The sequence below is a fragment of the Nymphaea colorata genome, chromosome 9 (genome assembly GCF_008831285.2).
Source record: "Nymphaea colorata isolate Beijing-Zhang1983 chromosome 9, ASM883128v2, whole genome shotgun sequence".
Classification (NCBI taxonomy): Eukaryota; Viridiplantae; Streptophyta; class Magnoliopsida; order Nymphaeales; family Nymphaeaceae; genus Nymphaea; species Nymphaea colorata.
In genome coordinates this window covers 7,387,609-7,401,196 of record NC_045146.1, presented here as the reverse complement: position 1 = coordinate 7,401,196, position 13,588 = coordinate 7,387,609, and the positions used below count along the sequence as shown (strand labels likewise).

Sequence of the window (13,588 nt, the reverse complement as noted above, 5' to 3'; positions counted from 1 at the left end):
TCCATTTATGTTGAGCAGATAAGTTGTCACGGGCTAACTTTTTCAAGCCCATTTGGACCGCATGGCACTATAGGTTTCCCAAGCCTTCGGTCAGCCGGATTATCAATGTAGCGAAATCTTTCATCAATCTTCTGGGACCATGGACTAGACGAGAAGTATTAGGTGTTCAACACATCATCACACATGATTATCCCACTATAGACCATCGACAAGCCGTGGCCATGAGGCCCTGTCAGAACATCGTCATTCCTCCAAGTGCCTATCTACTTTCATACGAAATCTGGGTGGAGGTAGACTTTCATTTGGAGAAAGTTTCCAGTCGAAGTCAGTAGCCGATTATATGTCATTAAGCAATGTGGCCAACCATCTCCCTACTCGACGACGAGCATTCACTTACTCGCCCTCGCGTGACTCTACGCGGTTGTGGACGCAGCATATGCGTCCACTGGGGGAATTTCCCCTAACTCACGCACACCATCGTGTGCATCCAAATGCTACGCGTGGGGAACCCTACCGATTTCCCAATGACAGACTTGCACGTTCCAAATGATTGATGACCATAATGCATTTATACGCTTCATCGCTGCACATTCCAAGTGCATTGCTTTCTGCTTGACTTAGCATCTGGTTGGATCTACATGCTTTTCAAGCAATGCCCAAGCTGGCCAAACAGCATTCCATACTGCTGGCTTAACTGGGCCAGACATAGTCGATCCGCAACAGAAGCATTCCTATTGCTTAGATTGATTAAACAACTGCATTCATTGCATTCATGCTAAACATTGAATGCGTTCATGCTAAACATCGAGAAGTAAACTGGATGCAAAGAATCAGTCAAGATTATTTGGGAGAGGCATGCGATCCTTTAAAGGTAGACACCTTTTCAAACTCGGGAAGCAATTAAAACACCAAGGCAAAGTTGAATGGACAAGCTCTATGCGTTAGGTTTGAGAGTATACGCCACGTTGCTTCTCAATGTTTGTTCACTGCAAAACTTCTTCGCCTTGGCCAGCAGATTGACAAGTGATGATGAGGAAGAAGTCGACCCTAACACTTGACGACCTTGACATCAAGTTTGTCTTAGTTGACTCTTCTCCAATCCAAGGAGAATGACAAACTTTTAGATCTAACTTTTTATTTTGGACCATTTGATATGTCTTAGCTAGATTTGGCTTTCAATACTTATTTTGGGTTTGAATCTTATATATCCTACAATCTACATTAGATAAGGTAGTTTCGATTATCCAAATTCTTGTTTTGAGTTTTTTTCAATGGTTTGTTTAATTAAGTTAATGAAGACTAGCGGTTTCTTAATTTCTTTTCCCTACATTAATATCATATGAGTAAGCAGCATTATAGTTTCTCTAGACTGCAAAGTCGTACTTTTGGGGTAAAGTGTCTCATTTTTTTACAAGAAAACTCCATTCAGCTCCTAAAAGGCACTTGGGAGAAGGCCCATTAGCTCTTTTACTCGTTAAGAGGGTTTCCATCATATGAAACAAACTGAAAGAGCAAAAGAGGAGCCGGAGCCTCATGAAACACTTGCGTTAAAATACAGACAATATCAGGACCATTTTAACGTCACTGTGGATGCATCCAACACTATCGATCTAGGCACTAGACGTCCAATAACTCTATTGTTGGATATAATTAGTTTTATTTTAGTAGCTTCTAAGTTTAATACCTTAGATGCATCACGACACTCAAATTTTGACAAAGCAGAAGGCCAACTCACAGTTCAAGAATGTTCATGACAATGTATAAAAAAGATATATAGGCTACATCTTAACAGCTGAATAAAGGTAACCACCCAAAATTTTATAACTTGTAAGATCCTATCTAAAGGGAAAACGTGATTCAGGAACCTGTCTGGTAGGCATGCGTCATGTACGGTTTTGTTGGTGTTACGTTTAATCATTTATTACATAAACAATTCTAAACTTCAGTACGATTTGCCAAATTTCATCGGAACTACATGCACTCCTTCAAAACCCAATATGGCATGCTTGCAAATGATCTTCACAGTTATTAATTTGTCTATTATGCTCGACTTGAACTCTTTTGGTTGCACATAGGCAGTTTGTAACATCATTTTTCTAGTACAAGTTCCATTTTTACATGACTCATATCCTAATCTTTGTGAAAATGAACTGCAGTCTGCCAGGCTACACTACTATACTTTTAGTCGCTGCTCGAGCTTCCACATTAATCAAACATGTTCACATAAACTCATCAACAGGCCAAGGCAGGGTCACCCACTTACTTAGAAGTGAATACACAAGCTTAACGCTTAATGGGATCAAAACTAGTCTTCATCTCCACAAATGATACAGAGTGATGACTGTCAACCCTGGTTTTCAATGCAAAAAAAACAAAGAAAAGGGTAGAGGCCAAACCATGCTCTGACTAGTGCCAGCAATGACCTCATCCAAGAAATTTCGTTCTATGGGAGTTAATGTCAACGATGTGTATCAAACCTAACATTGCATTCAATGATTGTTCGACCATTTGTAAGAAGTGAGGCCACTCCATACATCACAGGAGCATTGCCTCAGCAATATTCAATAGTTTCGTGAGACCCCTCAGGAAATACAATATAAATAGAATCTGTCATCGATGTTAGATATCAACGGAATCCCTGATAAGAACCATACAATCAAATTCCACTACCTGCCGGTAACCAAAGAGTTGCTACACTCAAATACGTTACTTGGCGTTTTCCCACGACAGAAAGAGCTAGAATACTAGGGCAACCAGATCAGGAACTGGATTCAACGAGGAAACACAAATAAGATCGTTCCATTGAAGACAAACATGCCTTAAAAGTTGAATCAGGAGTCGCCACTTTCATAAGAGAAAAGCTGGTGAGTTGGAAACTAAAAACACATGGAAGGAATTAGGTTATAAAGAAATGAGAATGATTGGAATTGAATGAAGCATTGCTGTTAATGAAACTGGAGATAGCTTTCTAAATTCCATCAAGCTTCTGGAAGATGCAGAAGTGAACTTCATGGAATGGATGCCTTAGATGACTGAAAGATCAGTACTGCACAATGAAAATTGACAAAAAAAAGACCTAAGCTTCACTTATCAACTGGATGCAGTTACCAAACAGTTGCATTTCTCTTTTATTCCATAAATGGTGAACATAAATGATACTGCAAGTAATCTCTTTTTTTTTTTTTTTCTCAGCTGAACAGAATGAAAAATGTGATTTCTAGGTTATCAATGTTCCCCAAGCAATGAAGCAATTGATTAACAGTTAAAATGAACTGCATCCGGAAAAAGCATCACTTCTTAAAGTTTAGTGTTATCAACAAAAACATTTTATGGATGCAGAGAAATAGAGGGATACTCATAAACTTCAAGAATGTGGCTTCAGAGGTTCAATGAGCTTGATGAAATCCAAACACCATTATTCAATTTCATACCACTGCGGAACTCACATCAAAATAATCTTCTTGACCATGAGCTTGAGGTCTTCCAAGATGGTGACACTTTACCACCAAATCTAAGACATAATTCCAGTTCTAACAAGGACACAGTCTGACCAGCAGAAGTTTTTGTAGAACAACCTTCAAAATCTGGTTCAGCAATCTCAACCTGTTCTGAAACGATACACATACATACATGCATATGTCCATGTGCATTTTTGTGTCTACATATGTGCATATAAGAGGGAAAGAGAGAGAAATAGACAGACATATTTCTTCACTAGAATCATATGGTATATACTTGAACAAGATTGAAGCGAGAACTAACACAAATAAATACTTAGAGATTTGACTACCTCCTATCCTCAAGCGTTTGCATCACTGGTTTACTCAAGGGCAACATCAATCACTTGGCTACTGACAGACTCACTGGCTGCATCCACACTCTCGATCTTTGAAGCACGAAACATTGCTAAATGCTTATCACCTGAAATCAGGAAAAAGGTCCACACTCACTCAGTTTGTTCACATGCAACAGTAATTCAAGGAATGCAATATCTTTGTTGTGCAAATGACCAATTCTTGAGCAGTTGAACCAAATCTATTGACTTGGGTTACAGACCCTTTTCAGCATGAGCAGTTCAAATCCCTATAACAAAGTTACTGGTTTCCTAACACGCGAATATAAGGCTGTTCATCCTCATGCTTACAGCATTTGTAGTTTTCAACTATATGCTAAACAGGTTTAACTACACGATACTATAAATTTGAAAGCACTTTTTCAGGGCACTAACAACTTTAAGGGCATGTACCATTAGGTACTCTTACGTAACAAAAGATTCATGTGAAAGCTTTGGACACTGTTGAATTTGGACTGCTCATCCAACCATACAGACTAATAAAAAACATAGCAATATTCATTTCTTATGAATGGTCAGGCAAATAGTAAGGTACATAAAGGTGATTTGCTAAAGAATTATCAAGTTTCAGTCTAATACCAAATGTAATGCAACTTCCAGGTGTCAAAATAGCAGAAGCACCAGATTTGAGCCTCATATCATTAATGTATGTCCCATTAGTGCTGTCTAAATCTGTTACAAGAAGGTTTCCCTCTTTCTTCTCCAGCCGAGCATGCAAACCAGAAACTGTTTTAAGCAATAACGACAAAATAAATATGATTTCCATAGACAGACTATGCATTTATAAATTGATTAAGAGGCTTCAATGAAGTAAGAAAAAATTCCAAAAGACTTTGGATGCTGAACATAGAAAGCCTAATGGCAGAAGAACCCATTAGCTCCTGCTTTGTGCACCAATTAACTCCCACGTTAAAAGAGGGACCTTAATATGGAGCTTGTTTATGTGCACCGGGCTCCCCTTTCTGTCATTCATCAATAGGGCTCTGGTCGGTCACTTTTCCGGGCAGGGATTTTGGGATGACTACGAAACAGCATAATCCAGAGGGGACAAGTGTCAGGGTTTCACTCTTTTAAGGTGGGGCATGACTTTCTCAAGCACAAGGAAAAAGAAGTGGAAGATGAACATGGAGGTGCTTAGTTCAAGTAAAGGTGGAAACCTCAGAGGTTCCAAAGATAGATCAGTGGCTTTTCACAACTTTTATTAACTTACTGAACACAACTCTCCACAAAATTTTGACAGGGCAAATGTCACTACCTGTCTGACTAAACTTGTTAGGCTCATGGTAACCAATGAACACTGCAAATGTAATTGTTCATGTTCTAACAAAGAATGAGGTCATTAAGTAACATCTTTAGCTAAGGAAGGGGCAAAGTACCTGTAGCTACGGGAACCACCAAGTCTGCCTTGTCAGGAAGACGACCTACAGTAACAACACTCTGGAGATTTTCCACAAGAAATTTACTTCCATAATTAAATAAATCGTTAGGATTTTTTTAATACAACATGCCACATAAGGTCACTTACAGAAGCCAATTCAAATGCGCTGGGTAGTTGGACTCGATAACCTAGATGCCTTGTATCCCCATCACCTAACAAGCACAGAAGAAAATACTAAAACCAATTAAGGATTAGAAACTAATTTGCCCGTGATTGCCAATTGGCTTGTCTTGAGCTTCCAAATTAATAGCACAGGAATATAAAATATGACATTAACCTATTCAATACTATTATAGGACAAGATTTTAACATTAACAGTTAATTGTAAACTGGATAGCAGCCAAAGCCAAAGGTATTTGTGGAGCTAGACTGGAATTAGACTAATCGTTTTCCCTAAAACGTCATTCTGCAGAAAAAAAATGAAGAGAAGCTTATTTACAGCCCAAAATATTATCTGTCAGTTATAAAATATTATCTCTCAGTTATATATAGGATCACTTCTCTCCATTTATTTCCATACGAATGATGCCAATGTGCACGAACTGGAATGAGCTTCCACAAATAGAAGCAAGCTTCACTCTCTGGAAGGCAGTACAGGAAATTTCGGGAACGGTTTCTTTGGTTCACTATATTAAGAATTTAACATTGCCGTAACAGTGAAAACCAGAAGGTAACGTCCCTCATCAAATTACCATAAGCATGCCGTTGATATTTTGCACTTGTAAATGCCTTCATAGGGATGAGATAGACACATGTGAACCGAATACTCCACACCTACGGACACCTTATAGGCAATCCCTTTCAAAGATCAGTTGACGTAAGATTACTAAATCATCTCATTTCTCAAAATGAAATTATTTACGAGCAATGTTAAGTGTGAGATACTCAACAGCTGACTAAATTCACTAATTCACTTTAGTAACATATGCCAAGCAAAAAAAAAAAAAAAAAACAGAAAATAAAACCTATCTAACAGGTTCCCCCTGCACTCAGTTTATTAACGGATGGTTCTAATATCTTGAAAAGAAGAAATTGATTTAGGTAGACTAGAGGTATGAAACAGCTCCATGACATTCCCACAGAGACAGAGAGAGATGGCATACCCACTGGCTCGAGAAGCCATCTATCTCCTGCTGCGACTGAAGAGGGCGGAACGTCTCCGACAGCGAAACGTATGATTGGTGTGGAACTTCTCCCTCTCTTCTTGGACCCCAAATGAAGCTGACACGGGATAGAAGAAGCAGAGGGATTAGAAGGAAGAAGACCACTGCGGGGAAGAGAAAGAAAAAGAGAAAGAGGGTCGCGGCGGTAGTGGCTGTTGGTGAGGAGAGGAGAAGAGGAGGGGCAGAAGAGAGCCTGATGGAGACTCATGGATTGCATTGTATTTCTTCCCCTTGCTCTTCCTCTTCCTTTCTTTTTCTCAAAGAAATCTTGGTCGGATAGCAGAAGGCTCTGGTTCTTAGCAGAAGGATCGACCGGAGACGAGGGATTGCCACCTCAGCCTAATCACTTATTATAGCGTGTTCCCTGAATGACACGTGTCGGCAGGTCACGTGTCAGTGATGGGCTCGGGTTTAAGCCTGACTCCGACGGCCGAGACAGTAAAAACGTACCAACCCACCCGCCCTGTCAACGATCCCAATCTGGGATTTCACTAAAACTATTATTTCTAAACCAAAAATCTTTTATTAGCGGGTTGATGTGTTCCTCAAGACCAAGCATATCTGGCTAAAATGAAGCAAAGGCGATCGTTTGCTAAAAAAATATAAGGACACGCTAGATTTGGTTGCCATGGAATGTAAATCAGATCCCAAAAATAAGGATCTTCGATTCCTTGGTAGCCACCATGATAAATAGAAGGTTTCTACTCTCTCTCGATCATTTTTGAAGGGACAAAGAGAGCATGCCATTGTGGACATAGGTCTGTTTGTTCCATGTAAGTTTTTTTTTTGTCTTCTGCTGTACTTCTTTTGCACTTTGTTTACATGGTATTTGAGCCATAACTCTGTTTTTCTTTGTTCTATTGAGTTTTCTAACCTGTCGTCGTCATGTTCACCAATGGATCTTTCTCTTCTCAGGCAGTTGCTTCCACAAATTTTGTCATATGCTACAGTCATCCAATGGAGTGCATTTTCAATTCTCGTGTCCGTGAGGATAGACTATAGTTTATCATGCCTTTAAGATATTGCAATATCTCCTGAACATGTCCCCAGTGCATATCTATCGGCTCATGCATGAACTCATAGGTATTATTAAACTTCAAATGTGATGTTAGGTCTAGTGAGCATGATATTCAGAAGTGCCCCTACCAAGCTCCTATATATAGAAACATCTAGCAATAAATTCCCTCTCATGTTTCGACAAGAAACATTGTGTGCTGCTGGCAAGATGACTTGTTTAGCATGTTCCATATGGGCTCTAGTGAGAATGTCATGGATGTATTTGCATTGGAACAGTATGATCCAAGAGCGACCGCAGGATTCCAAGGAAGAAAAGGTCTCCCAAGTCTTTGGTAAAAAATTCCTTGCTGAAATTGGATATGATTTATTAAACTTTTTCATTGAAACTACTTCTACTTAAAATATTAACAACATAAATTAGGATGTACACAATAGAATGTGACAAATGCCGAACGAATAAGGATGTGTTTGACTTGTTTTTCATAAAACCATGAAAGATCTAAATAGTCACCAAGTCTCTAAAACCAAGCATGAGAACTTGTTTTAGCCCATACAGAGGCGTGTACAAAGGCTTGGTAGGGGCATTACAATATGTCACACTCACTATACCTAACATCACGTGGTAGTTAAGAAGGACTATCGATTCATGCATGAAACGACATATGTGCATTAGAGATAGGTCCATCTCAGAGTCCAAAACCCTAGATCTCACAGCATACGCAGACACCAACTGGGCAAGATGCCCCAACGATAGACAGTCCACCAATGGCTTCATAACTATTTTCAAGACAAACCTTATATCATGGGGATTAAATAAAGTGGCTCGATCAAACATAGAAGTCGAATACAAAGCTATGATGGGATTAGTACCTGAGCTCTTGTGGCTAACCTACCTCGTTAAAGAGCTAAAGATACTTCAAAGGACGCCACCAGTCCTAACATATGGCAATTTGGAATCAACACAGTCGTTAATCCCGTCTTCCATGTTCGTACTGAGCACATTGACATTGACTATCATTTTGTTCAAGAATGGGTCACAACAAAAGAATAAAAGTTCAATTTACCAAATTAGAGGATCAACTTATTGATATCTTCACCAAGGCTGTTCCTAGCCCACAGTGTCATCAACTCAAGAGCAAGCTTAAACTCATGGAAATAAAGAATAGCTTGAAGGGGCATGTTAATAAGGAAACCATTACTCAAGATAAGGCATATCGGGATAATATGCAGCAGGCACGTCCTGTTGTTAAAAATAAGGGCCCACTAGATTTGATGGCCATGAAATGCAAAACAGATCCTAAAAATAAGGATCTTCTCAATCAGTATAAGCCACCATGATAAATAAAAAGTTTCTACTCTCTCTCTCTCTCTCTCTCTCTCTCTCTCTCTGTGTTGTTGAAGAGAGAATAGAGCTTCACATCATGGATGTAAGCTTGTGCAAACAACGTTAAGTTTCTTTTTTTTTTTGTTTGCACTTTGTTTTACACTTTTTAATATAAGCTTTGGGGAACCACACATCAAAATATTAAGTGTCCCCAAACACTTGACACAGTGGAGTCGTAGGCAATTACCAAGAACTAAGATATTTTTTTACTTTTGAGAAGTCAAAACATGCCACAGGACAGTTTTCATGCATAAAGTTGAAGAACAAGACAGAAATTTATTTTAATTCAAGCTTTTTGTCAGTCACTGCTTAGATGCTAGTACGCCACTATCGTGCTGCCCTGAACATTAGAAAGTTAGAAATTAAGTAGTAGATGAAATTCTTTCAAAATTTACATCAATGCATGGCCATCTTACGGGGCATAGGGCATATATATTTTATTTCTTTTTTAGGTTCTAATTAATGGATATAGTTTTAGCTGCTTTTGATAGTCCATCGATATACTATGAAACCAATGATTTCATATATTTTGATGGATAGGTGGTCCTACCAGCAACAAGTTGTTCTTTAGCATGGTGGCCAGGACCAACAGGTAGAGTTTTAGTATAAAACTTCATACATGAATCACCACAAACCATAAGGTGTTGAATAAAAAATAAGAGGAGGAAGAAGAATCATGCATTTGCTTTTATTATATTCAAATCTCAAATTAAAGAAGGTAGTATTTGCTTAATTTTTATTGATTGTGTTCTTTTTGTTTTTAGGCAGGGTAAGAGCTAGGGGCTAGCAGCGGTCATGGCCCACCAAAAGTTTTAGTTTGGCATTGCTTACACGTAAATTTTTTATATCTTCCATATAGACCATTTTAAAGGAAAATTGACTCACCTCCATTTTAAATTGCAGAAAAAACCAAGTAGATGGGACTTGACTTGTGGTTAAGAGGTGTGCCCGTCCCTTGTGCCTTTTACAGGGATAACTAAACCAATGACTAAAGTATATTCTTCTATTGTTATATGTATAAACTGCCATCATAAAACTAAAGTGCAACGCAAAAACAAAGCAAATGTGTTCCTAGCTTTCGAAACTAATTGCTTAGTGAGAATAGAAGATCACCTTCAGAACTTCAGTTTTCTGGGGTTTTGAATCATATATTATTCATTGAATGCCCCATATCATCATAGATCCGTACCATGTTAATGCCTAGCCAATGTGATGCATTATTTAAGTTGGGAAATATAGTTTCAAATTAGAGTTTTGAAAATATGAATGCTTGCTTGAAAGTGAATCCAATTAGACATTAAGCAAAGGTGGGTCATTCCTACACCCATTTAGATGGAATTTGAAATGATATTAGAAACATTTTCCTTATAGTGGTCTGTGCTAGCATTTGTGTGAACCATGAGCACCAGGACTGAAATATGTGTGCATATGCATGGCTAAGAACTAAAGAAAATTAATTAAAAATGAACTATATGTCGTGCAGAAAGAAAAAGGCTAAACAGAATATTAAAGAAACAACTTAACTAAGCATAGTATTATGCAAGAAATAAACTGACCTTAAACAGGAAATAGACTAACATAAACCAAGCGGAACAAGATATAAAGCAAGAAACAAACTAAGCAATCATAATATGCTAAAGAAACAATCTAAAAATAGAGCCTAAGCAACATAATGAATTAACAAAGAAATAAATTAAGCAGAAAAGAAATCCTACATGACCCTTAGCATGTGTAACTAGTTCTAAAACTAAGAAGAAAGACAAGAAGAATACCTGCCATGCAGCACTTATTGCCTAACTTAGTGACTTAAACTCACAAAGCCCTAGGTTAGGGAAATATGGCTTGTCCCTTGTGCAATTTGAGCCAACAAGCTGTCATAGATTCACAGAACCTAGCTAAGATAGACCTAGACCCCAAAATATTGGCCAAGGATGCCTTTTGTAGACAGTTTAGATGAAAAGCATCGCTAACAGGAGATGCAACCCACTTGTTTCCTTGCTGAAGCACTCAGACTTTACCTTTAGCAATGTGTTCCCACCCCCAAAAAAATGTGGTATTGATAGTAGTGCTTTTGGTTTTTTTTTTTTTTTTTTTGGGTGGGTGGGGGGGGAGGGTGGGGAGGGTCTCTTTAAAACTGATCTAGGACTAGATTTTCAAGGGAAAACCTGTATTGAGGTGGTACAAGCTGGTGAAATTAGGCATAGGTGGTGCCATCTAGCAAATTACAATCATGGACATGGATAATGAACTTGGTTTAGGGCTTGATATGAATCCAGAGAAAGTTCTAGATCTTGGATAATGATAGAAATTTGGATTAGAAATCCAGTTTATAGAGAACTAAATTGGTGATCTTGATACAATATGGAAATAAGTTATAGATATGTATATCATGGAAAGATATGATCCAGGGTTTCGTAAATACAAAATAGGTTATGTGTGGCAACTGAGCTCACATTAGGTGTTTATCTGCAAACTTTTGAGATCTCACACATAATTGTGAGAAAGAATAGAGTCGCCTCCATTCCATGAAAAATAGAGATAGGACACATTTTTTCATTATAAGGTTCAATTGATATTGGTGCCTTAACAACAATAACCAAACAAGGACCAAACTATATCGTCTACTACCTAAATGACTAAGTACCATTCTTAATCCCAACACGGAAAAGCAACATCCATATGCTCCCAGCTTTTGAAAAGAAATTGATTCTTGAAAAGCAAAGGAACCCTCAAGGTGTTAAAAATAAGCTAAATGTGATTGTCATCATAGGGTTCATGCAAATGAACCACTACATGGTGCACACAACATAGTTTTCCAAAACAATTTGGAAAATAAGATCCAAAATATATTTGAAAATTGGTTTCGGAAAGTAATTAGAAACCTGATGCAGACTTGGAAGTCTATCCCAAAAGATGTCATGGCATTTGGCCTTCTTCATACAACAATCGTAGACTACTAATGAATTGTGTCAAACCCACTTGGTTCCTATGAGGATGGGGCAAGTGTATGCTGGCATTCGTGATAAACAAAACACATGAGAAATTGAAACAAAATAGTATGTGCAATGGAAGACAAACCATCAATGTGGATATTCAAGGAAAATAGATTATATCTGATGCATTCCTGAACTAGAGCAAGAAAAATAAAGGTTCCATTAAAATGATTTAGATTACATCATGTATATCATTTTGAACTTGAATTAAACACAAAATAAATGAGACAGCCCTGAAACTAAGAAACATTGATCATAAAATCACTTAGACAATGTCTAGACATGCCTAACTAACACATAGAAGTAATGATTCTGTAGACAAGGTCTAAAACCTATGCTTAAATGTGACTACAACTACAACTACAACAAAAAGGTTGCAATACGGTAGTTGCAAAATTGCACTTATGGTTAAATTGGTAACTTCGGGCATCAAAAGAACTAACCTAATGACTATTGATTGGATCAAAGACCATTTAAATAAAAGTTACCCTACATGGACTACTAGGTCTCTAGCAATTGTGAGGCATCAAGTTAATGACTGCTCCTCCACAAGACTTCCCATAAAATTGTGGGAGATTTCTCTACACTGATGTTACCAAAATGAAGAGAAATTTCCCTAGAGAACTTGATAACATTTATTAGGAAAAAATTTTAACTCTTAAAAGAATGTTGAATAGCAAAGATATTTATGGGGATACAAAATTTGAAGTGTGTAGAGCTTTGACATCACATGATGAACTTATCAAGGAATTTTTCCCAACTAGGGCATTTTTTTTTTGAAGAGTTTTACTAACATTTTGCAAAAATAAAACTCTTACAATGACAAACTCTTTTCCAAACTTGGGCATCTTTTTATTTCTCTCAGCACCAGAGGCCTTGTCCTCATGCCTTGCAAATCATTTTCAAAAAACCATGAGCTTTCCTTTACTCTTGGGTATATTTTATTCTTGAAAATTTGGTGTGTTTTTCTTTACCACTAAGCTTGGTCTTTAATAGCTTAGTTGCACAAAGGGGTATCTGTGAACATACAATTGCCATTGGGAGCACTAATGGCATTGTTTTGGTATGGTGAGTACTCATGTTGGTATGGTGAGCACTAAAGGCATTTGTTTGTACAGAGGTGCTATGGAAAGGCAGCCGAAGGGTTTGAGCATCTTGTGGAAAGTGGAGTGCCTTCCGCTTTGCGAGGCGCTATGGAATGGCAGCCGAAGCGTTTGTTTGAGGTGGAAAGTGGAGTGGAGTCATCTTTCGCGGTAAGCAAAAAGTGTGTTCCGCCGATTCGATCTTCTCATAGCTGAAAAACAAAGGGTTGTCCAGATTTCCCGGAACCGGATTGATCATGTCCCCGCTTTGATCGTTGACCACCAGTGGAAACCTTTCTTGTGACGTTGAATCAGCAGTTTTCGCAATTGAATCAGAAGCCATCAAGCCGATTCATAATAACCCATTTGAGCCTACAAGTACATAGGGGCAAGGATCAAGGCTGCTAGTGAAAGCAACTAACTGAATGTCCAAGCCTCTTCTTCCTCTTGTTGCCTGACTTGGTTGGGCTACTTTCTCCAGGATGAGAAGTGGTTGCATATATAAGAGAATCAGGGCTTTTGCACATGAAGAACAAAAGGAAGAAGGAGCTGTTGAGTCAGATGTGGTCAACTCATAGTCAATCAGGCTACATAACAAACAGGTCAGGACTCATTGCAATTCAATGCCATTAGTACTCACTTGACAAACAAAGGATCC

At 38.2% G+C, this 13,588-nt stretch overlaps 1 protein-coding gene across 1 annotated transcript; it reads right to left on the bottom strand.

The window, feature by feature from the left end:
- Positions 1-3,694: 3,694 nt before the first annotated feature.
- LOC116259873 (zeaxanthin epoxidase, chloroplastic) lies at positions 3,695-6,771 on the bottom strand. The gene is made up of 5 exons (XM_031637844.2): positions 6,395-6,771; positions 5,379-5,443; positions 5,230-5,290; positions 4,433-4,579; positions 3,695-3,921 (listed from the first exon to the last, which is right to left on the bottom strand). The coding sequence occupies exons 1-5, from the start codon at positions 6,669-6,671 to the stop codon at positions 3,821-3,823; spliced, it is 651 nt and encodes a 216-aa protein (XP_031493704.1). The 5' UTR covers positions 6,672-6,771; the 3' UTR covers positions 3,695-3,820.
- Between the last annotated feature and the right edge of the window lie 6,817 nt (positions 6,772-13,588).